The 26,278-nt window shown below is 39.2% G+C and overlaps 1 protein-coding gene and 1 long non-coding RNA gene across 3 annotated transcripts in view; one reads left to right on the top strand and one right to left on the bottom strand.

Moving 5' to 3' along the window:
- The window catches only part of LOC137172986 (C-C motif chemokine 20-like), a 28,168-nt gene extending 17,654 nt beyond the window's left edge, over positions 1–10,514 (bottom strand). The window contains exons 1-4 of one of the 2 annotated variants that reach the window (XM_067577651.1): positions 10,362–10,514; positions 7,739–7,865; positions 7,594–7,652; positions 7,264–7,492 (exon numbers count right to left, since the gene is read on the bottom strand). In XM_067577651.1, the coding sequence (XP_067433752.1) occupies positions 7,461–7,492; positions 7,594–7,652; positions 7,739–7,865; positions 10,362–10,428 (285 nt within the window). In that variant the 5' untranslated portion in view covers positions 10,429–10,514 and the 3' untranslated portion in view covers positions 7,264–7,460. Of the gene's footprint in view, positions 1–7,263; positions 7,493–7,593; positions 7,653–7,738; positions 7,866–10,361 lie in introns of those variants that run through there. The other variant, XM_067577650.1, reaches the window with a different exon arrangement.
- Positions 1–26,278, top strand: part of LOC137172988 (uncharacterized) — a 61,070-nt gene that overhangs the window by 13,195 nt on the left and 21,597 nt on the right. The window lies entirely within an intron of this gene.

Genomic DNA, 26,278 nt, shown 5'->3' on the forward strand with positions numbered 1-26,278 from the left:
TTCATTTTGTTTTTCCTTCAGCCATTCAGAGGTGGACTTGTTGGTGTGTTTTGGATCATTGTCCTGCTGCAGAACCCAAGTTTGCGTCAGCTTGAGGTCACGAACAGATGGACAGACATTCTCCTTCAGGATTTTTTTGTAGACAGCAGAATTCATGGTTCTATTTATCACAGCAAGTCTTCCAGGTCCTGAAGCAGCAAAACAGCCCCAGACCATCATACTACCACCACCATATTTTACTGTTGGTATGAGGTTCTTTTTCCTGAAATGCGGTGTTACTTTTACGCCAGATGTAATGGGACACACACCTTCCAAAAAGTTCAACTTTTGTCTCGTCAGTCCACAGAGTATTTTCCCAAAAGTCTTGGGGATCATCAAGATGTTTTCTGGCAAAAATGAGACGAGCCTTAATGTTCTTTTTGCTCAGCAGTGGTTTTCGTCTTGGAACGCTGCCATGCAGGCCATTTTTGCCCAGTCTCTTTCTTATGGTGGAGTCATGAACACTGAGCTCAACTGAGGCAAGTGAGGCCTGCAGTTCTTTGGATGTTGTTGTGGGGTCTTTTGTGACCTCTTGGATGAGTCGTCGCCGTGCTCTTGGGGTAATTTTGCCGGCCACTCCTAGGAAGGTTCACCACTGTTCCATGTTGTGAGAGCCATTTGTGGATAATGGCTCTCACAACATGAGCTTTAGAAATGGCTTTATAACCTTTTCCAGACTGATAGATCTCAATTACTTTCTTTTTCATTTGTTCCTGAATGTCTAGCATTTGAGGATCTTTTGGTCTACTTCACTTTGTCAGGCAGGTCCTATTTAAGTGATTTCTTGGTTGAGAACAGGTGTGGCAGTGTGACAAACATGCAAAAAAAATAAATCAGGATGGGGGCAAACACTTTTTCACACCACTGTATATGGTGGCAGGTTTGTGTCATGATGTCAACTCGGGTTGACAATAACTCACATTCTTTAGTGTTGTGACATAATCAACTGATAAACACCTTAAAATGCACAAGATGACCTTGGATAGTCTTCAGAGGCAAAACACTTTAATTTGGTCCTTATTGGACCAAAGATAAGAACTAAATTGTTATGGCTGAGGTTGTTTTTTGGACCCAAAAGCAGACACGGAAAACAGACGGATCGATGAGAAAGGATGGTTTAATGAGCAACCTATGGTTATGGAGGGTAGAAGGGAGGGGGGGGGGGGGCTGACGCTGGCAAGGGGCAGGCAGGCTGGAGAGGGGTTGTGTGGCAGAGAGAGGCAGGTGGCTGGGTGCGCTTGGCGTGGTGTGGCTGGAGAATGGGTTTGCAGCTGAAGAACAACAGATGACCAGGTGGATGGGTTGACACTGGAGACCTGGGCACAGGAGAAGTCATTTTAGTGGAAGCACAGAAAATAGAGCACATGAAAACAACTCTAGTATTGATAATACTGAGTGGCCAAAAGAATAGGTACCACTGAGGTGACTGAACAACCTGGTGATGAATGGAAGGAGAGCTGGAGTATTTGAGCTGTGGCTTGAAGAGCTGATTGTAGACAGGAGTGGAATTGAACCCAGGTGCCAGGTCACACACACACACACACACACACACACACACACACACACACACACACACACACACACACACACAGGTGCCATTTACAATTACAGCCCATCTGAATTTGGTCTTTAATTTCCCCTCTAACATTATATTTAGTGCATGCATTTAAGAATTTTTTGGCAGGTTATCATGTCAGATAAGTTTCTCACACACTAACTAATTCACATGAATGTGATAGTGTTGACACACACACACACTCAGACGACCACTTGTCATTTCGTTTCACTTTATAATTAGCATCAAACATAAACGTTTTCAGCAAAGACAATCCTTCCTTTTCGAAACATTGCCCTACATTACCACAATAAAGTATGTTTCTTTTGATGGTTGTCTGCACCACCATTGTATGAAGACGGCAGCAGAAGTTTCCATTTGTCACATCGCAAACGTTTCTGTAGCATCTCAATGACTAGATATGAAACAGGGTAAGAGGGAAGATATGTTCTGCTTGGTTGTGCATTGATGAACTTTGTTGAACTTGAAACTGGCATAGGCAGTAACTGGTGGTGCACTCATTTGTGAAGTAAAATTTGAAATTTGGTCGAGTAATACAGCCTGACACTACAGCTGCTACCAGACTGACCAAACCTCTGCACATTATTGCATGGTCTGGAGTCTACCCTCCAGGCACCCCTAGCACCTCCTCCACTACTCCAGCTGGCCCCTCCTCAGGTGCCCCCAGCACCTCCTCCACTACAAGTGCCCCAAATGTCTCCTCTCCTCCAGGCACCTCCAGCAAGTGCCTTCTCCACTCCAGGTGCCCCCAGCACCTCCTGCCCAGCAAGTACCTCCAACAAATCTTCTACTCCAGGCACTCCAGTGGCCCCCTGTGCCGCCTCCACTCCTGGTGCCCCCAGTGCCTCCTCTACCCCTGGCACCCCCAGCTCCCCCCCACCAAGGGCCACCTCTACTCCAGGCACCCCTAGTGCCTCCTCCAATCCAGGCAGCCCCAGCACCTCCTCCCCAACAAGTGCTTCCAGTATCTCAGGTACCAATAAGACTTTTCCCCCCCAGGTGCCTCCTGCTCCTCCAGGCTGGTCAGCCCCTGTTATGCAGCCCCAGTATCCTTATGACCTTAACCAAGCTCATCATTATTACATTAATTTCCTTCCCCCATTATGGCCCCCAGCTCCAGTACATAATCAACAACTGTATGCAGCCCCCCCACCTGGGTACAGGTCACGTGTTGAGGGACCCACTTTCCCTAGTTTGTAAAATGAAGAGCCCCATGAATATACAATGCTTAAGATGACCCTTACAAACCTCCTGCCTAAGTATCATATCCTGTTAGACCACCTAAAGCTACCCTCTGCACCATGTATTGCATTGGCCTATGCTCATGATCCACAGCCTTATACTAAGTCCTTAGCTGCTCTAGACCAACAGTATGGGCAGCCCCACCATTTAGCATTGAAAGACATAACCACTATAATAGACCTCTCAAAGGTTCAACCTGGTGATTCTAAAGCTTTTCAAAACTTTGCAGTTAGAGTCCAATCCCTAGTAGGAATGCTGCAGGCTATGGGGCAGAGTGAGGGAGCAGCTGAGCTTGCCTGTTCCCCTCGTGTGCAACATCTCCTTAGTAAACTGCCGGCTGATTCAGTAGCATACTTCATACGTTATACCCGTTCAGCCAGTAACCCACTACACATTGGTGGATTTTGCTACATGGCGCCAGGGTGAAGCAGAGTGTCAGTCTGTGGCTGCTCAAGTCAGACATCTGACCCCTGAAACCTCCATACAAACCAGGAGGTCAGCACTGAGGCCTGCCCCCATACTGCACAGTACCAACACCAACCCCCCTCCTCCATCCCCTTCAGGACAACTAGGGACTAAACTCAGAGCATGCCAATACTGCAATTCACCTGACCATTCAATAATCAAATGCAAAGAGCTGAAGGATCTGAGGACGGAGAATGTAATAGGCTGGATTAAGCGGTAAAAGAGATGTTGGAGGTGTGCAGGACCACATATGGTTATGAACTGCAATCTGGAAAAGCTATGTCACCTTTGCAAGAGGCAACACCTTGGAATTCTCCACCATGTGAACCAAAGAGAGACAGATTCCGAGGTTCTGTATCTGAATCCTAAGTCCAGCTCTTCCAACGTCCTTCTAAAGGTGGTCAAAGTGACCCTATGGAATAGACACCACACTTTGGATACCTATGCCATTTTGGATGATGGCTCTCAGTGTACAATGCTCCTGCCAGCAGCTTGTGAACAGCTAGGACTTGAAGGGTCCATGGAACGTCTCATAGTGCACACTCCCTAAATCCACAAAAAACATGTATTCACCTCTGGAAAGCTATCACTTGTAGACCAGAGTTATCCGGTGGATAAGCTCCAAAAATGCTATTGCCACCTCAAGGGCTTTCTCCTTCATTCATCAAGGTGCAGCCTCTTCTTTTGATAGGATCCGATAACTCTCACCTTATAACTCAGAGAAAGACAGTCTGCTTTGGTCCACCAGGGGCATCAGCGGCCCACAACACCCAGCTGGGTTGGACACTTCAAGGGCCAACCTTTCTCCAAGAGCGTCCAAATGCCACCCAAGCTCTCTTCACCTCAACTGGTACCTCCTATACCGAACTCAGTTATCATGTGAAAAAGTTATGGCAGATAGATATTCTCCCCTTTAAATCTGAGAAACTAATCACAAGACCCAGACAGGACAAGGCGGCCATGAAAGCGCTGGAAGCCAAAACCGTCAGAGTAAAAATGGTTGGGACCAAACACTATGCGACACCTCTCCCTCGTATCCACAATGTCCCAAACCTACAAGCTCCCATGGAGTCAGTTATACTCCTCCTGCGCCAGACCAAACACCATCTAGTCAAAGTCTCTGCTGAACAGCACCCCAGAGTCTCTGCTGCCCAGTGCCACAGAGTCACCTGGTCCCAAGCAGTCAGCTGTCCTTACCGACATCCAGCCTCTTGGCCACCCTTCTCAGTGGACAATTATTCGTCTCATCAAAACCTACAAATCATGCACTGACACCCCGGACCTAAATCCAACAGGAAGTCCACAATTAGCCATTCAAAATAAGGCTTTGCCCCAATTTTGGCCCCCGAACAAATGCTATCTCCTCTGAGGACGTTAATGGTATCGGCTTCAAACTTTAATAGGTGACTTATGACACTGTGCTGAAAAAAAGGTGTTAAAAACTTTGTGATAACTCAAATGGTTTGGATTTTATAAGCCCTCAAAGTTGCAGTGCCACATCACACCTTACAATGTAAAACAATGGGGAGGCAATCTATGAGCATGAAATTTGTGTCAAACAGAGGCTTCTGACGTCTAAACTTTAAATCTGACCACTTTCAAACCTGTATCAATGGATTCGCAACAAAATTTCCTACAAAAACATGATTTTTAATGTAAGATTTGGCCAAAGTCATGGGATTTATGAAGATATTTCATGAAAAGTATACTCTAAAATTTTCCTCTCCAACTGCTCCTGGTGATGTCACTCCCTCAGTGCTGTGAAACATTCCACAATACACACTCATTATAAAATCACAGGAGGAGCAAGAAAAGACTTTAAAACTCACACTCTAATATCTCAAAAACAGTAAAAGATAGAAAAATCGTGTCAATTTAAGATTTGTAGGTCAAAGTCTCGTGACTCATTTAAAGTTCAAATGAAGTCTGTATCTAAAACTATGTGGAAGCAGTAAATGTTCAAAAAGGTGTGGGTTCGCTCACACTCTCCATTCAAATATATATTGATATATTTTTCTGTGTCCAGCTGCAGTTACTTATTGTCTCTACACACCTGACAGTACACATTTCAATCAAACTTTGACCAGATCATGTGGGTTAAAAGTCTTTACTTTTCTAAAAATAGACCTGATGAAAATTAGGAAATTAATTTGTTTTACACACAAACTCATCAAGAGTTTTCAATTTACTAATTGAAATTCAAGTGAAAGGGCCCAAAACTTGCATGATTTTGATGACACAGATGTGAGCAAGACAGACATGTCTCACCCTGCAGAAAATTCTCATCCTGTCAATCAAACTTTCAAAATAAAAGCACGCCACACTTGTGTGACCAACGCTACTTGCAGCTTTAATTAACACTGAAGCCTTTGATCTCAGGTTGTTGACTCCACACCAAGGTGCTTGGTTTAGTGCTCATCAGGTCAAAGGTCACACTGTTCTCCAGCTGATATGATAAGTCAGATTTATTCTGTGTTTATTTATGATTTCAATTTCATCTACCTATGTGTGCTCATTGTGTATTTGCACAATTAAAAACTAGTGCAAATACAAAGTTTTAGAGGGGACATAATATGCTTTTTGTGAATTTGTTATTTATATACTTTAATAATGTTGAATGTTTAACATGATCAAAAATCCAAAACTTGAGGTGAACTTATGTAAAAAATGCTGCCTTCTAGTCAAAAGTCAGGGCTTCAACCTGATCTGAACACTGTTTGCAAACTTGCCTTTACTTCCTCCTCATGTTGACATCAGATTGTTTTCACATGCCCACAAACAGCCGTCCGTTCTGTAGTCTTTGTTGCTAATGTTGTTCCATGCATTGTCCACATTGTCCACTTGATTATTTCAGACTTGCACAGACTCTTTATATTTTGAGTAAAGATTGAGAAAAAGAAGCAAAATCCAATTACTACTGTTTGTTTACGTGGTGTCCAGAGTCAGAGGAAGCTTCCAGAAGCTAACCAATCAGAACACAGTGGGCTCATCAGGACGTGACAGGAGCTAAAACGGCTTGTTTCAGACAAGGGCCAGTATAAGATAAATAAGGAGTTTTTAACTGTAAATAATGCAAAGATATTCCAGTAGAGTCACAGAATATAAATATAGAGCTGGAAATGTGCAGAGTATGACATCTTTAAACACTTGGAACTTATTTTTCTTTTACTGAAGATAAAAATCTTCATCTTGCTGCAACTCACTGTTACAGAGCTCCACTCCACCAGGATGCCAAAAAACAAAGAACAAAAAGAGCAACACAGCTGCCTGTCTAGAGTGCAACATCACATGTTATGTGCATCCCTGTGTTTCCTTTTATTCTAATAATGCAATAAATGTTTACAACAAGAAATAAATGTAATAATTTAAAAAGCACAACATTGTGAGTTTGGACGAAGGAGACAAAACCAATACTTAAAAGATTATAAATACATCTCAGGAGGAAAGAGGTGATGAAAAGCCTCTTTCAGTCTTGTCACATCCACTTGAGTATGTTTAATGAAAACACACATTATGTTTTGCATCTTTTTTGGAAATTTGAAGGAGATCAAATCAATATTGTGCTAAAAGTGCTTCCACAAAGCGAGATAACATCCATTACAATTACTGACCTCTGCCGCTTGTCTAGAGTTCAATCACTGTGTTTACTTTCATTCTCTATTACAATAACTTAATAAATGAGCCTTTTGAGCACTTTTTCGGTTCCATAATTTGTCTCCTTCTAAGAATTCCCCCCAAAATATCTAAATTTAGAAACTTCACTTTCACATCCGTGTCTTCTTCTTCTTTATTCATGTGAAGTCAAGGCTGTAGTTAATCTCAATGGTTAAGTTTTATATAAGAAATCGACAAACATGACCTTTAAAGAGACGATGATCAACAAAATATCACGTCATGAATTAAACGTTAATTCAGAAAACAGCAAAAACACACACACACACTTTGTGGTTTGGGATAAAAATATATTAATAGCTTGACAATACACTTTTTGCATATATATCAGTTGCGAGGACAGAGGTATTTGCATTCAGAGGAGATTATTAAGGCTAGAATATAACATATGTGTGTATATACATGTTACTGTGTGTGTAACATGTTCTCATGCAGTAGCAGGAAGATGAAGACAAGCGGTGATGCTTCACTGGTTTCCAGATGTCATACCGCTGATGACTAGAAAGCAGAAAGAAAACAAATCACAAACTGCTTGTGTGTGTTTTTTGTTGTGTGTTGAGTCTTTTTTTATGTGTGTTGTGTCACTATGAGTAACTTACGTGTCTTCACCCATTCAGCTTTAGGATCAGAACAGACCTTTCCCTTACTAGTGCGGAGACTGAAAAAAGAAAAGCAAAACAGGAAGATGACAGTGATTCTAGGGTGTGTGTGTGTGTGTATGTGGCAGAGACTGTTTAAACTTACATTATAGCCTCCACACATCCTTCTTTGGCAGTCTGTTTTTCGTAACTGTCCCCAATTATGCGGCTGCTGATATCAGTTGAGGTGAGATTAACGCAACATGGAGTGAAGATTTTGGAGGCATGACGCCCTGAGAGAGAAAGAGAGAGAGAGAGAGAGGGAGAGAGCTGTTGAGTGTTGGACAGAGAAACTTATTTTAATTTGCAGGTGGCACACTGCTTACACATCTTTAAAGAGAGCATCTTCACATTAGAGTGATCTAAAAATAGAAACTGTAAACGTTAAAGGACGGGTTCACAATTTTTCAAGTCTTTCCTAAAACAATAATCAGGTGCCCACATGAAAACAGGTTTTGCTGAAATTATTCCTCCTGTTCATACTGATCATTGAGAGATTCCCTCCAAATGACCATAAAGATGTAAGTGATGGGGGACAAAATCCACAGTCTTCAGCAGTCAAATAAAGTGGATATCTCCTACAGTTACAGTCTTTCTTAGTAAAATAAAATCCCTCTTTGTGTCTCAGTGAACAGCTGCAGTGGAAAGATCATAACAAAAAGAATGAATTTATCATTTCACTTGCAAGGACCACACTATCAACAACATGCATTTGGATGATTTATTAAGGAAAACAACTTCCGGTTGAGGAATGCGTTGTGGGGAAGCTTATGGGGAATCTGCCGCAGCACCCGGGCAACAGCGGACCCCCTCAGGACCTTATGAAGGAGAAGAAGAATCATGAAGAAACAGGAAGAGAGAAATAGGGTGGGGGGGGGGGGGGGGGGGGGGGGGGCACAGAATACGAGAGCGGAAGAAGAGGAGAGGGTTAGGTGGTATTTATAGGAATGCTGGAAATGGCGTAGTAGAGGTGTGGTCCTGCTCCTGAAACTGTGCTGAATACCTTCAATAAAAATTGAAAAGATATTGACATGATTTAACTAATTTGGACAGCTGACAACGTCATGTTAGCTTCAAGAAAACAGAGGGAGGACCCATCATTTACATTGTAAGTGCATTATGAAGGGATCTTCTGATGGTCAGTATGAACAGGAGGAATGATTACAGCAAGAAAAACATGTGTCAAGTCTGTATTTTAAGACAGACTTAAAAACTTGTGAATGCATCCTTTGAAGCAGGTGACAAATTAATTGTGAGAAGGACACATAAATCAATTAGTAATTCATAATTTAAAGATAGAAGATTAGAGATATACAGATATTGAATTATGTAATGGCAATTGTAATGATTGTTTCATTTCTTAAATTTGTTAAATTATAACTTAAAGCTGAAAGGTGAATAATTATTCCACTTTTATATTCCAAACTCTACAAATTAGAAGCATTTTCTTGCAAAATAATAAATAGATGCAGGTTTTTACTTTACTTCCAGAAGTATAGTCTGAGTTTTTGTTCTTTTTTTCTTATTGGTTTACTTAACAAAATATGCAAATGGGTAATATTAATGTTAATAGAAAAAAATGTCAAAATATTATCCACAGCATGTTTTACATTTGTTATGCTAATAGCAAAATTTTACTGTATATCCAAAAAGTCAACGGCAACTGAACCTGTTTCAGATTCTTGAAAATATCCAAGTCCAGTTGCCGTTGACTTTTTGAATCTACACTCACTGGTAACTTCATTAGATACACCTGTGCATCTAATACAATCCAATACAACAACTCTGCCATGAATTCTACATTTAGTAATATTTTCCCTCCTCATGTATGTTAACAGAGTGGACAAAATATTAGGAACACCATTCAATATAATGCACTCCAGTGCACCACCACAACCAACTACGACCTCAATAATAAACATAAAGTAGAATTATCACCTTTCTGACAATGTCAACAAAAACTGAAAATGTATAAGCTTCATAAATGTAGAATTTATGGCAGAGCTGTTGTATTGGATTTCATTAGATTGCACAATTGTTCCTAATAAAGTGGCCGGTGGGTGAACGATGACCTGGATGACTGAGAATCTAATCTAAAGCTAATAGTGAATTGTTATGAACAAGCTGAACACAAACACTAATTGTTGAGCCTAATTAGCAACATATCTTAAATAAGTTGAATTCTTGTAGACTTTGAGGCTGAGACAGGAAATAAAACACCTGAATCTTTTCTAAACAGTGGAGTTGAAAGGCTTTTTGTAACTATTGAATGATTTTTGTAGCTTATATATGCTTGTCAATAAGTAGACAAGGTCTGATGTTTGATTATTACAAACAAGTTTACAATAAATAGATGGTAAATGCTCCTTAAACATTAGTGATATATTAGAAAAATAAACCTGTCAACATACAAATAGCCTTTATTGTGCTCTGATTAACATTATTGGTTATCAGTATCAGCTACAACACACAGATAATTGTTTGTTATCATTTTCAGTTCACTAACTCCACATTGCTGCATCTCTAATTATTAGAAATGAACATACACATATACTCATTAAAGTCTAATTAACTTGTACTACCCAGTTATCACATACAGTGTATTTACAGGCTCACATCCTGAACTAGCCCAAGTTCTCTGACAAGACAAGGCCTAAAACCTTAAAACATAAGAAAATGAGAGAAAGCTCAACAGAGGCAGTTGAAGTGTTATGATGTTTAGTACTTACGGCTCGGTCTGGCGAGGGTGCACAGACACACTGAGAGCAGGAGGAGAGTGATGGTTAGGATCCTCATGGTAGCTGATTGATTGACTGCACAAACTGACAGATGATATTTATTGGTAACAGCAGAATGATTGTCTTCAGGTGGGTTTGGTTGCTTTTAAACTCCAAACCTTGGAGGGCAGTACTGATGACGTACTTTCTTACGTGTTATTTTTGTACATGTAAATACTGTGTGTGTGTGTGTGTGTGTGTGTGTGTGTGTGTGTGTGTGTGTTTGTTTGTGTGTGAGGGGTCATGATGCTATCACACCTCCTCCCCTCATCAGAGAATCTTTATAGCCCTCTTTGCCACTTCAAACCACTAACATGTCAGCAACATCTTTCTGAGAAACAACCTGACACACTTCTAAAGAAGTACACACACAAAACCACACAGAGGCTGCGATTATAACAGTAATTAAAGCTTCAAGTATATATATGGTAGCAAGTTTGTGTCATGATTCCTCTCAAATCAACTTGGGTTGACAGTGACTCACATTCTTTAGTATTGTGACATAATCAACTGATAAACACAAAATTACCTTGGATAGTCTTGAGAGGCAAAACACTTTAATTTTATCCTTATTGGACCAAAGATAAGAACTAAATGTTGCTTAAATGCTCCTCAATCTGCTCTTACATGACTTATTTTCTGATTATTTTAATGTTTAACTGAGCAGTCTTTTATTTCCCCTCTAACATTTTATATAGCGCATGCATTTAAGAATTTTTTGACAGGTTATCATGTCAGTTAAGTTTCTCTCACACACTTTGAAGGGAACTAATTCAGTGACATGAATGTGACAGTGTTGACATTGACTTGTCATTTCGTTTCTCTTTCTAATTAGTGTCACACATAAAGTTTTCAGCTAAGACGCTGCTTCCTTTTCGAAACATTGCCCATGTTATTGCAATCAATGTATGTAACAGCCACAATGTGCAGAGGTTTGGTCAGTCTGGTAGCAGCTGTAGCGTCAGGCTGTATTACTTGACCAAATCTCCAATTTTACTTCACAAACGAGTGCACCACCAGTTACTTCCTATGCAAGTTTCAAGTTCAACAAAGTTCATCAATGCACAAAAAAGCAGAACATATCTCCCCTCTTTCCCCGTTTCATATCTAGTCATTGAGATGCTACAGAAACGTTTGAGATGTGACAAACAGAAACTTCTGCTGACATCTTTATGTAATACTTTATTGCTAGATGTTGAAACCTTTCACAGACTGGGCCATGACTGAATACTGCAGAGAAAACAAGAACTACTAAACTACTACTACAACTAATAAAATTGTTTATTTTAAACCAAAACACATATATATTTTGCTAAAAGCTTTATTAGAAACTGACAGAAGATAACAGGACATGAGTGAACACGCAGTTCAGTGTCTGTCACATTAAATCTTATTAGTGAGGCAAAATCTGAAAAACCGGTCAGACGTGGGAGAGAAAAGGAATAAGTAAGATAAGAAATAAACCTCTTGAGACACTTTCACCCTAATGAACAAAGAAAAAAAAGACTGAGACCAAAGAAAACTTGCAACATCAGCTATGACATCACTTCCTGTCTGGCCTCTGTTCCACCAGCGTCTGCAACTCAATGCAATCTCTCATTCAGCATCTCTTTCATCTGCCTTTATTTAAAAAAAAAATGAAGTGTGTTCCAAGATTTTACTTCCCATATTCTCAGACCTCTCTGCTCCACTACAGCAGCTGATATCAGAAACTGAAACTTTCTCAATTTTGAGAAAATGAAACAATGTTTACTTTGTGATCACAGATAAAACAGCTCCCACGAGAAAACTACAACTGCATTTACATCATCGTAACTTGGTTTCTTCCATATCCATAAATCTCCCCAATGCTTTCTACTAAAGTCTTTTTTCAACTTTGTAGTTGTAATCTGTACTGCGTAGAGACGAGAGATGCTGTTACTGTAGTACAGATACGTCTGAACTACACGTCAAAGGGATTTTGAATGAGTTTTTCTTACTTCTGGAACAGAACCTGGAAGTTCTGGTGTCACTGGCTCTCTATGGCCTTGAGTTTACTGTGATGGATTTTCTAGCTCTCTGGAAATTGTTTTTCAGACTGAGAATACTAAGAAAGACTGACAGCTTCCTCAGACTAAGGAAAATAATCTCTATCAACATCAGCAAGTTGAACGGAAAGAAGAGGCAGACCCTGAGTGACTGACACAAACCTCTAACCCACTTATATCATCCTTGTAGACTGCAATGACAGTAAAGGCTGTACCAGACTAGCGGTTAAGCTACTGCCGAGCACTCCTTACAATGAAAAGAGGCAGGGACTTGCTGCTCTCTTGTTTGTACGTTGACTTACTATGCAGAAAGAGAAAAAGAAAATGCTTTGGTTGTGACTCATTAGGCTTATGTCAGCATTTATTAGACAGAAACTGTCAAACACCCTTCGGAGAACACCAACTCATATACAGAGTACAATTGTAGGACGGTGCTGGTGAATGACGAAGTGGTTTGATGTTGTGATGATGAGGCTTGGAGGCAAACAAGCAAACAGAGAACATTCTTAGTCATCTAGACATCCAAAAATTAGAAATTTGTAGTAAGCTGGATTTTCTGGTCTTGAAAAACAACCACAGTAAAAATGTTTTTTTGGTAACTTGCAGCACGTGGGTTGACATGTGAAACTTCTTTTTACTGTACTGGAGTTACAACCTGCTTTACATTGAACTTTTCAGCTGTAATTAACTTAGATGTCTTTTGGTTCTTGACATCAGATAATTAGTGTTTGCTAGTCATCAAAGAGGCCTTCTCAGTTCTACTGGCTGGTGGGAAGTCCCACGCCATGTCCACACTACTGTGTACAAATTTAAAAATATCATTTGTTTGTCACACTAAACCACACTGAAGTTTTCAGAATGTTCCTAATAACTGGTGCCTCACTGAAATTAGGCAACTTCCTTATCTAACCACTTAATGCAAAAGTATATCTGTTCAGACTGACGACACTTGAAGGCAGGCGGAAAAACTTACTGTCATAAAGAGAGAGGTGAGACGCAATCAGTTGCATTAATGTACGTAACGGTGCACGCTTTTGGACAATTTCTTCTCAAATGTGTTGTTGCACTTGGTTGAACCGGAAAAATGTCAGAGGTAGTTGTGTGAAGAATAAAAAATAACACAGACGCAACCTCCTCAACTCTGACGTTGAACATGTGTGGTGTGAGGGGATTTCAGAGTCTGCTCAACAATCTGAGAAGAGCTTCATTTGAAGCTTCTATCACCTGCATTTAAATCATAATTTCACTGTATACTGAAGCAGGTGTTTGACATGATAATAATAATAATAATAATACTAACTTTACTTATGTAAACATTGTTTACAAAGTGCCTGACATTGTCTGCACATTTATAAACAAAACACACAACAAAAGCAAATATAATTAAAGCTGCGAGCAGCGTTGGTCGGGACCTCGCACTCTGGCCCGACGGGATCAAATCATTTAGCTTTTTAAAAATGAGGGATATTTCTCATAAGTGTGGTGTGCTTTTATTTTGAAAGTGTGATTGAAATGTGTACTGTCAGGTGTGTAGAGACAATAAGTAACTGCAGCTGGACACAGAAAAATACTCATATATTTGAATGAAGAGTGTGAGCGAACCCACACCTTTTTGAACATTTACTGCTTCCACATAGTTTTAGATACAAACTTCATTTGAACTTTAACTGAGTCACAAGACTTTGACCTAAAAATCTTGAATTGACATGTTTTTTCTATCTTTTACTGTTTTTGAGATATTAGAGTGTGAGTTTTAAAGTCTTTTCTTGCTCCTCCTGTGATTTTATAATGAGTGTGTATTGTGGAATGTTTCACAGCACTGAGGGAGTGACATCACCAGGAGCAGTTGGAGAGGAGGATTTTAGTACGCTTTTTGTGAAATATCCTCATAAATCCCATGACTTTGGCCAAATCTTACATTAAAAATCATATTTTAGCAGGAAATTTCATTGCGATTCCATTGATACAGGTTTCAAAGTGGTCAGACTTATAGTTTAGATGACAGAAGCCTCTGTTTGACACAAAGTCCATGCCCATAGATTGCCTCCCCATTGGTTCACATTGTAAGGGTGATGTGGCACTGCAACTTTGAGGGCTTATAAAATTCAAACCGTTCGAGTTATAACAAAGTTTTAAATAACTTTTTTTCAGCACAGCTTTAAGTCATGTATTAAAGTTTGAAGCCGATACCATTAACACCCTCAGAGGAGATAGCGTTTGTTCGGGGTCCCAAATCGGAGCAAAGTCTTACTTTGAAAGTCTGATTGTGGACTTCCTGTTGGATTTAGGTCAGGGGTGTCAGTGTACGATTTGTAGGTCTTGATGAGATGAATAATTGAGTTTTGGTTCGATCTCTCTACGACATTCCTACGGGCCATGGCAGCCATTTTAGTTACATAGGTGGTGCTAGAGAGCACATTTTGGCACTCTAGGGGTTAATTTTATCAAATTTTTACCCAGACCTGATGTGTGTGCCAAATTTGGTGAGTTTTTGAGCATGTTTAGGGGGTCAAATTTAGGGTTTAAGTGGCGTAATAATAATGAAAGAAAGAAACAAACAAACACATGAAAAACAATACTGTTTTACAGTAGTCCTCTGCCTTTTGGGCTTGGTCCTAACAATCGATGCAACAGGAATAACATAAAGGAAAAGAAAAGGAGATCAATAGGGGATTAAAACCATGAGTGCTGAGGCTCACAGATCTTCTTGCAGGCTGACCGAGGAGGCCTCCAAAAGCAGAAAAACACATCAATGTCAGTTTTGATTGTGGCATTTATTGTACTGAAACATAAAATAAATTCTCACAGAGAGTTAAAGATGGCAAATGTTGGCATTTGTACCAAACCACGACTGTGTGAACATCAGTATTTCCACATACTTCAGTGGTGGAAAACTGCTGCTTAGTTTGGACGGAAGACCAGAATGGAAAATGAATGACAAGATAGTGTGATGATAACGTGAAAACAAAAGATAGCATCTTTCCTGTGTCTTGACATATTTAGTGGTTTAATGTTCCAACCGCTAACCACAGCTGCCACAGGAGATGTTTCATATTTGATACACAGACAGATAAACTCTGTAGCTCTTATACTCCTACGGGTTCTTATTGTTTTAGACGATTTGCAGACAGAAATGAAATAATATGCAGATAAACACCAGATGTAAGCTCATAGAATGAACACTTTATTTCTGACCAAAGTTTTCATGGTTGGACAAGTTCTCATACATTTTCAAATAAATAAATAGCTGCAAGCATTTTCTCATGATAATTTAAATAATTAAAATGTTGTGTAATAATAACAAAAACATTACACAGAGAGAATTGATGACACAACATCATAAAGTTGTATACAGTAACTTGTAAACATTGATAAATACATTTGGTAATAAATACATGAATACTTCTAACGGCACTGGTCTATTAAATTAAACTAATAAATAATTCTACTCAAAATTGAAGGAAACTAAATCTTGAACATAGAGTGATATATTAGTGACATATTTATGTTCTTCAAGTGCTATTTCAAACAACGCTTATATCAATGTTGAGGCCATAATCATTAACCTTTTTGACAAAATGTGGTTGTTGTTTTCATTGGCTGGAGGTGGAGAACAAGGTGGTCGACTCATCGTCCCCTGACTGAAAAGTCTCATCAGCAGGCTTCTGGGATGTGGAGGAGGTGGAGGATAAAGGAGAAGAGGAGGATGAAGGAGGGGAGGCCGTGGATGTGATGATGGAGAGCAGGGAGACGGGAGACGTAGAGATCACAGACGCAGCAGTGGCTTCAGCTTTTGCTTTCCTGTGAGAAAGATTAAAATAAAAAGGTTATCTTAAGTTATCTTAAGAGTGAACAAACCAAAGAGTTTTGGTGTTGTAGGACTGAATGAATGAATGTAGAAATGACAGAGTGAGCGTGTGAGTGAATGAATAATGATATGAAACTCACTCAAATGCTATGATCTTGCTGCGAACCCAGGGAGCCCTCAGCTGACTGCAGAACAGACCCTTCTCTGTCTGAAAGCTGCAGGAAGGATAAACAAATGCAACATTAGTACTTTTCAAACTATATGAGTATTAGACTTTGTGTGATATTAATAAGTTTGTATAATTAGCTTCTTTTGAAATCAGTCAAGAAGACATGTCAGTTTATGGCAAATGTATAATAATAAAATTGTAAAGTAAAGTTATTAAGGGCTTTCTTTGTCTTTAGGAATCACTTTCCAGATTTATAATTCAGTTTTAGAGATTATAAATGATGAACTTCAGATCTTTCACATCGCTTTTCTTACTTACATGATAGCTGGGACACATGGAGGGTTAGGTCTCTGGACCAAGTATCCTGAGATCGGTTCAGTAATCTCTCGACTGGTGACTGACGTACAGCAGGATGCAAGCTTCTGAGCTGGAGACACAAGGAAACAGGAAAGAGTTAAATACAGTAATGGTTATTTTAAATGGTTTATCTATAAGATGTCTTAAGTTTAAACTTACGAGCTGACTCAGAAACAGCCAGATTCATCAGCACGATGGCGACCAGCGCACTCTTCAGCAGGTTTCCACAGTTCACCATTTTCAAATAGGATGATTATTAAGAGCTTAAATTGATAAATATTGAATAGAGTGATCTCTGTTCGTCTTTCTTCTCCTTCCTCTTCAGAGAGTTTGGTGAACTGACAAACGTTCAGAGACATCGGATACTTATGGCCTGAAAAAGCAGAAGTGGACCCTTCCTGTTAGTCATCGTTCTGCTTTTTTTTTTTTCTTTGTTCCATCCTCTCTCTTTATGTGAATAAACAGGGGGTTTTCATGAAATGACCAAGAACTTACCAACAGGAAATACTTTCATCATGGGAAAAAATGAAGTCACGGGTTTTCTTGATTAGATGATTCCAGGGGCGTCAGGAAACCCTTACAGGCCGAAGGTCACACTTATGTCACAATTTCTTTTTTGTCAGTGGATTCATCAAAGTGTTAACAAAGAAAAGAAGTTAAGAATCAATCAGTAAAATGACCCTTACTTAGTGTAAATCTATAACCAAAAATGTAATCTACCGACAATGGCTGCGTTTTTTATTTCTCAATAAAAATGAATAATAAACAAATTATCTCATTTTTTCCATGGTGACACTATTTTCTATTTTAAGGAAGTCACTTTTGTGGAATTTAAGTCATAATGAATTTAGCAATCATACTGGGCAGGACATGCTGCAAGGTGGAGTGATACTGCACTTCAGCCCAGTGACACACAGACATCCCACCAACATGTAATATACTGCAGGCGCCACATATGAAATGATTCACCACTTCATCAGCAGTAAATTATAGAGCGGTTGTACTCAAATACAAATCTTACAGGAACAAAAACTCCACAACTCTGTATATGAACAGCATTTATACCATTATTAATGGTAACCCTTGTGTAACCAAGTCTTTAAACTTGAGCATGAAAAGGTGCGATGGCCATGTGGAGACACTGGTGTCTGGTGTATTCTTCACTGCATTGACTGTTGAAAATGATTTTACAATTATTCTGCTGGAGACTTGAGATCACAGTTTCAAATGGTTCAGCTTTGTGGTTCTTTGTGTTTTTGGATAGTTTTGTTGAAAACAGGCATGTTTGTGTCCCCACTCTTCATTATGGCCACTGTTTCATTGCCAGTCAAGCACAATGGTCTCGTACTTCCCTCAGGCAAAATGAACGACTATTTCTCAGTCCAGTCATCCTTAAATATATGTTTTTCACTGTCAACCTTTCTTTTTTTTTGTATCTGCTATTTTCAAATGAGACACTTTACTTTATCAGCCGGAGTGCCTACATCCAATAACAATCCCACTAACTGTGGCGACCATCATGGATAGTGGCGACTAGTGGGTGGCTGATGATGATAAGTGAGGTTACGTGATAGCAATGTGTCATTCAGAAGTGGCCCTGTGTCAGGTTGTGGTTAAATTTTGTTCCCAGTCTAGATAAATTTGTTGTCTGGATTCAATTAAATTGGATCCACACTGAGAATATTTCCACCATTCAGTCATGATATCCAAATTATCTGTAAGGAGAAAAAAAATATGTATAAAAAATGAAAGAGAGAAAGTGAGGAGTCGTACAGTTTAAAAGCAATGGTCACTAAGAACTAACTGCCATCATGCACTGACTTGAATAGTTTCTTATTTATTTATTTATTTAATCAACAACTGACTGTAACACATTATAGTTTTCTGTAGAGAATTACTTGAATAGTTTTAAATCCAGTGAGTCAAAAGTCAGAATCAGATACTGTATTAGAGTCTAAATCAGTGTCAGACTCATAACTAGAAGAGTCAGAAACAGAATGAAATCTGAATGAAGATCAGTCAGAATAGGTGTATAAATCAAAGTTATCATTAAAATGAAAGTCAGAAACAGAAACAGAAGTAGTTTTATCAATGAGTATGTTTGCAAGTGAGTCATCTCAATGGTTTGCTTCTGTCACATTAAACATAAAACAACTGGAAAACAGTTATAAAACAGAGGTTTCTTATCTTCTTATAAAAGAAAAAAATTATGGAATGTAGTTCTTTAAGAGGCAGTATAATAAAAAGGTGAGATACACAAATCTAATAAATAATTAATTAAGTTTCCTTAAAAAAGGAGGAGGAGGAGGAACCGTCATGGAGGGACAAGGCCCTACATGGCATGTACCACCGACAGATAACTAAAGTGGCTGATATCAAGAAATCCTACCAGTGGCTGGAAAAGGCTGGACTGAAGGACAGCACAGAAGCACTAAACATGGCAGCACATGAACAGGCACTCAGTACAAGATCAATAGAGGCGGGGATCTACCACACCAGACAGGACCCCAGGTTCAGGCTGTGCAAAGATGCTCCTGAGACAGTTCAGCACATAATAGCAGGGTGTAAGATGCAGGCAGGAACAGCGTACATGGAACGCTATAACCAAGTGGCTGGCATAGTGTACAGGAACATCTGCACTGAGTATGGGTTGGAGGTCCCAAGGTCACAATGGAAGACACCTCCTAAGGTGATTGAGAATGACCAAGCCAAGATCCTGTGGGACTTCCAGATCCAGACTGACAAACTGGTGATGGCTAACCAACCGGACATCATGTTGATCGACAAACAACAGAAGAAGGCGGTGGTGATAGACGTAGCAATCCCAAGCGACAGCAACATCAAGAAGAAGGAACACGAGAAGATCGAAAAATACCAAGAGCTGAAAGAGGAGCTAGAAAAGATGTGGGGAGTAAAGGCAACAGTGGTGCCAGTGGTAATTGGAGCACTGGGGGCTGTGACCCATAAACTGGGAGATTCCGGGTACAACATCTGAGGTCCAGATCTGTCCAGAGGAGCGCAGTCCTAGGAACAGCTAAGATACTGCGCAGAACCCTCAAACTCCCAGGCCTCTGGTAGAGGACCTGAGCTTGATCAAGCAGAGAAACTGAAATAGCAAACATCGAAGTGTTCTGCACTCTGAAGGTCTGACTCTTAGTCTTTAACCCCAACAGATCAACCTACAATATGAAAAAGTAGTCTAATTGGTTCACTAGTTTCTAAACAAGGAACTTCACTTTACCCGTGTTAGTTCAGGTCACTGTCAGCACATTCTGGTTTGAATGTCTGATTATGTCAATAGAATCTACGCATTCACCTATCTGTGTTGTCTAGGAAGGCCCCCTCCGTCCTTGGTAACCATGGCAATGCTGATTTACCCTTTTACTAGAGAGGCCTCTGCTTCCCCCAAACATCAAAGAGGGTTACTTCGAGTCTCAAGGAGAGGAGAGAATGTCTCCTTCTACTTAAGAATTACAGTGTGACTTCAAGGCCCATGATTGACCCAATGTAACACAATTTGTAACCCCTAAAGATGGAAAATTCCATAATGAGCCTGTCAGAGGCAAAAACACACTTTTTGTGGACGTACTTTGATGGGCGGAATTGCCCCAAAGGTTGAGATTGCAGGCCGTTTCTGTGGCTGCCGGCTGAAGTCACTTACGCCCCAAATGATGGAAAAATATGGTCCAGATGGAAAAATACCAGAATCACCCTTTAACACGTCCACTGTCTATTGGAGTGTTTCTGTGTGTTTGTGTTTTGTTCAACTTCTGACTGAACTCACATCTTGACAGAAACTCCAGTTCCTCTTCCTCTTGTCTCTCTACATTCAAGAACTAGATTCATAAAGTTCCAGGATATGCATGAATGTTTCGCTCATGTTGAAACATTTTCAATTTGCGTTCTGTCTGAACACACAGTTATAGTCAAGACACTGGATATAAGCTCATAGAATGAACACTTTATTTCTGACCAATGTTTTCATGATTGCACATGTTCTCATACATTTTCAAATGAATAAATAACTCAAAGCATTTTCTCAGGATAATTTCAATAATTCAAATGTTGTGAGAGACACAACATCATAAAGTTGTATGCAGTAACTTGTAAACATTGCTTAATACATTTGGTAATAAATACATGAATACTTCTAACAGCACTGGTCAATTAAATTAAACTAATAAATAATTCCACTCAAAATTGAAGGAAACTAAATATTGAACATAGAGTGATATATTAGTGACATATTTATGTTCTTCAAGTGCTATTTCAAACAACGTTTATATCAATGTTGAGGCCATAATCATTAACCTTTTTGACAAAATGTGGTTGTTGTTTTCATTGGCTGGAGGTGGAGAAGAAGGTGGTCAACTCATCGTCCCCTCACTGAAAAGGTCTCATCAGCAGGCTTCTGGGATGTGGAGGAGGAGGTGGAGGGTAAAAGAGAAGAGGAGGATGAAGGAGGGGAGGCCGTGGATGTGATGATGGAGAGCAGGGAGACGGGAGACGTAGAGACCACAGACGCAGCAGTGGCTTCAGCTTTTGCTTCCCTGTGAGAAAGATTAAAACAAAAAGGTTATTTTAAGAGTTTTGGTGTTGTAGGACTGAATGAATGATTGTAGAAATGACAGAGTGAGCGTGTGAGTGAATGAATAATGATATGAAACTCACTTAAATGCTTTAATCTTGCTGCGAACCCAGGGAGCGTTCACCTGACAGCAGAATAGACCCTTCTCTGTCTGAAAGCTGCAGGAAGGATAAACAAATGCAACATTAGTACTTTTCAAACTATTTTCTCTTCAAATACATGCTGGCTTGACTTTGTGTGATATTAATAAGTTTGTATAATTAGCTTCTTTTGAAAGTAGTCAAGAAGACATGTCAGTTTATGGCAAATGTATAATAATAAAGTTGAAAAGTAAAGTTATTAATTAGCTTTTTTTGTCTTCAGGAATCACTTTCCAGAATTCAGTTTTAGAGATTATAAACAATGAACTTCAGATTTTTCACATCGCTTTTCTTACTTACATGACAGCTCGGACACATGGAGGGTTAGGTTTCTGGACCAAGTATCCTGAGATCGGTTCAGTAATCTCTCGATTGGTGACTGACGTACAGCAGGATGCAAGCTTCTGAGCTGGAGACACAAGGAAACAGGAAATAGTTAAATACAGTAATGATCATTTTAAAATGGTTTATCTATTAAAATGTCTAAAGTTTAAACTTACCAGTTGACTGAGAAACAGCCAGATTAACCAGCACGATGGCGACCAGCGCACTCTTCAGCAGGTTTCCACAGTTCACCATTTTCAAATAGGATGATTATTAAGAGCTTAAATTGATAAATATTGAATAGAGTGATCTCTGTTCGTCTTTCTTCTCCTTCCTCTCCAGAGAGTTTGGTGAACTGACAAACGTTCAGAGACATCGGATACTTATGGCCTGAAAAAGCAGAAGTAGTCCCTTCCTGTTAGTCATCTTTTTTTTTTTTTATCCTTTTTTCCCTCCTCTCTCTTCATGTGAAAAAAAGATGCATGGGTATTTCCACGAATTGACTGACAACCTATCAGGAAGCACTTTCATCATCACATTTCATTTTGAAAAAATCAAGTCAGGGTTTCTCTTGTTAAGATGACTCCCGCGGCATCAGGAAACCCTTACAAGCCTAAGGTCACACTCAAGGTCAAGGTCACTATTTCTTGTGGTCTGGATTGAATTGTTGTCTGGATTAAATTAAATTGGATCCACACTGAGAGTATGTCCACCATTTGGTTGTGATAACCAAATTATCTGTAAAGAAATGTAAAGAAAAAAGAAAAATATATATGTAAAAAATGAAAGAGAGAAATGAGGAGTCAAATAATCCCAGAATACAGTTTAAGAAGCAGTGAACAAGCAATGGTCACTAAGAACTAACTGCCATCATGCACTGACTTGAATAGTGTCTTATTTATTTAGTCAACAACTGACTGCAACATATTATAGTTTTCTGTAGAGAATTACTTGAATAGTTTTTTAAATCCAGTGAGTCAAAAGTCAGAATCAGATACTGTATTAGAGTCTAAATCAATGTCAGACTCATAACTAGAAGAGTCAGAAACAGAATGAAAGTTGAATGACGATCAGTCAGAATTAGCCTTTAAATCAGAGTTATCGTTACAATGAAAGTCAGAAACAGAAGTAGTTTTATCAATGAGTATGTTTGCAAGTGAGTCATCTCAATGGTTTGCTTCTGTTGGTCACATTAAACATAAACCAACTGGAAAACAATTATAAGACAGAGGTTTCTTATCTTCTTTTAAAAGAACAATTTATGGAATATAGTTCTTTAAGAGGCAGTATAATAAAAAGGTGAGATACACAAATCTAATAAATAATGAATAAAGTTCCCTTAATGTGCGTTAAGACAGAGATTGAAGTGAATTTTTGCCTGATTCATGCACATTTGACAATTGGGCCGCCCTGAAAACAGCCAAAACATCTACTGACAATAGCGGTAAGCTAGCAGCAACAGACATTATATATATATCACACGAGCCTTTGATGTCTTAATGCTTAAAAAATGTTTATTGAAGCACTTGATCAAGCAGAGAAACTGAAACAGCAAACATCGAAGTGTTCGGCACTCTGAAGGTCTGACTCTTAGTCTTTAACCCCAACAGATCAGCCTACAATATGAAAAAGTAGTCTAATTGGTTCACTAGTTTCTAAACAAGGAACTACACTTTACCAGTGTTAGTTCAGGTCACTGTCAGCACATTCTGGTTTGAATGTCTGATTATGTCAATAGAATCTACGCATTCACCTATCTGTGTTGTCTAGGAAGGCCCCCTCCGACCTTGGTAACCATGGCAATGCTGATTTACCCTTTATCAGAGAGGCCTCTGCTTCCCCCAAACATCATAGAGGGTTACTTCGAGTCTCAAGGAGAGGAAAGAATGTCTCCTTTCTACTTTAAGAATTATAGTGTGACCTCAAGGCCCATGATTGACCCAATGTAACCCAATTTATAACCCCTACATATGGAAAATTCCATAACGAGCCTGTCAGTGGTAAAAACGATCGCTTTTAGTGGACGTACTTTGATGGGCGCAATTGCCCCAAAGGTTGAGATTGCAGCCTGTTTTGCAGCTGCCGGCTGAAGTGATCTCATTAAAAAAATCTTTGTCCCCATTAGTCAGACCCCAAATGATGGAAAAATATGGTCCAGATGGAAAAATACCAGAATTACCCTTTAATATGTCCATTGTCTATTGGAGTGTTTCTGTGTGTTTGTGTTTTGTTCAACTTCTGACTGAACTCAGAACTCACCAGAAGCTCAGGTTCCTTTTCCTCTTGTCTCTCTACATTCAAGAACTAGATTCATAAAGTTCCAGGATATGCATGAATGTTTTGCTCATGTTGAAACATTTTCAATTTGCGTTCTGTCTGAACACACAGTTATAGTCAAGACACTGGATATAAGCTCATAGAATGAAAACTTTATTTCTGACCAATGTTTTCATGATTGCACATGTTCTCATACATTTTCAAATGAATAAATAACTCAAAGCATTTTCTCAAGATAATTTCAATAATTCAAATGTTGTGAGAGACACAACATCATAAAGTTGTATGCAGTAACTTGTAAACATTGCTTAATACATTTGGTAATAAATACATGAATACTTCTAACAGCACTGGTCAATTAAATTAAACTAATAAATAATTCCACTCAAAATTGAAGGAAACTAAATATTGAACATAGAGTGATATATTAGTGACATATTTATGTTCTTCAAGTGCTATTTCAAACAACGTTTATATCAATGTTGAGGCCATAATCATTAACCTTTTTGACAAAATATGGTTGTTGTTTTCATTGGCTGGAGGTGGAGAAGAAGGCGGTCGACTCATCGTCCCCTCACTGAAAAGTCTCATCAGCAGGCTTCTGGGATGTGGAGGAGGAGGAAGTGGAGGGTAAAAGAGAAGAGGAGGATGAAGGAGGGGAGGCCGTGGATGTGATGATGGAGAGCAGGGAGACGGGAGACGTAGAGATCACAGATGCAGCAGTGGCTTCAGCTTTTGCTTTCCTGTGAGAAAGATTCAAATAAAAAGGTTATCTTAAGAGTTTTAAAGAGGTTATTTTAAGAGTTTTGGTGTTGCAGGACTGAATGAATGAATGTAGAAATGACAGAGTGAGCGTGTAAGTAAATGAATAATGATATGAAACTCACTCAAATGCTATGATCTTGCGGCGAACCCAGGGAGCGTTCAGCTGACAGCAGAATAGACCCTTCTCTGTCTGAAAGCTGCAGGAAGGATAAACGAATGCAACATTAGTACTTTTCAAACTATTTTCTCTTCAAATACATGCTGGCTTGACTTTGTGTGATATAAATTAGTTTGTATAATTAGCTTCTTTTGAAATCAGTCAAGAAGACATGTCAGTTTATGGCAAATGTATAATAATAAAGTTGAAAAGTAAAGTTATTAAGGAGCTTTTTTTGTCTTCAGGAATCACTTTCCAGACTTATAATTCAGTTTTAGAGATTATAAACAATGAACTTCAGATTTTTCACATCGCTTTTCTTACTTACATGACAGCTGTGACACATGGAGGGTTACGTTTCTGGACCAAGTATCCTGAGATCGGTTCAGTAATCTCTCGACTGGTGACTGACTTGCAGCAGGATGCAAGCTTCTGATCTGGAGACAGAAGGAAACAGGAAAGAGTTAAATACAGTAATGGTCATTTTAAATGGTTTATCTATTAAAATGTCTAAAGTTTAAACTTACGAGTTGACTGAGAAACAGCCAGATTAACCAGCACGATGGCGACCAGCGCACTCCTCAGCAGGTTTCCACAGTTCACCATTTTCAAATAGGATGATTATTAAGAGCTTAAATTGATAAATATTGAATAGAGTGATCTCTGTTCGTCTTTCTTCTCCTTCCTCTCCAGAGAGTTTGGTGAACTGACAAACGTTCAGAGACATCGGATACTTATGGCCTGAAAAAGCAGAAGTAATCCCTTCCTGTTAGTCATCTTTTTTTTTTTATCCTTTTCTCCCTCCTCTATCTTCATGTGAAAAAAAGATGCATGGGTATTTCCACGAATTGACTTACAACCTATCAGGAAGCACTTTCATCATCACATTTCATTTGGAAAAAATCAAGTCACGGTTTCTCTTGTTAAGATGACTCCTGCGGCATCAGGAAACCCTTACAAGCCTAAGGTCACACTCAAGGTCAAGGTCACTATTTCTTGTGGTCTGGATTGAATTGTTGTCTGGATTAAATTAAATTGGATCCACACTGAGAGTATGTCCACCATTTGGTTGTGATAACCAAATTATCTGTAAAGAAAAGTAAAGAAAAAAGAAAAATATATATGTAAAAAATGAAAGAGAGAAATGAGGAGTCAAATAATCCCAGAATACAGTTTAAGAAGCAGTGAACAAGCAATGGTCACTAAGAACTAACTGCCATCATGCACTGACTTGAATAGTGTCTTATTTATTTAGTC

The sequence above is a fragment of the Thunnus thynnus genome, chromosome 21, assembly GCF_963924715.1.
Source record: "Thunnus thynnus chromosome 21, fThuThy2.1, whole genome shotgun sequence".
Taxonomy (NCBI): Eukaryota; Metazoa; Chordata; class Actinopteri; order Scombriformes; family Scombridae; genus Thunnus; species Thunnus thynnus.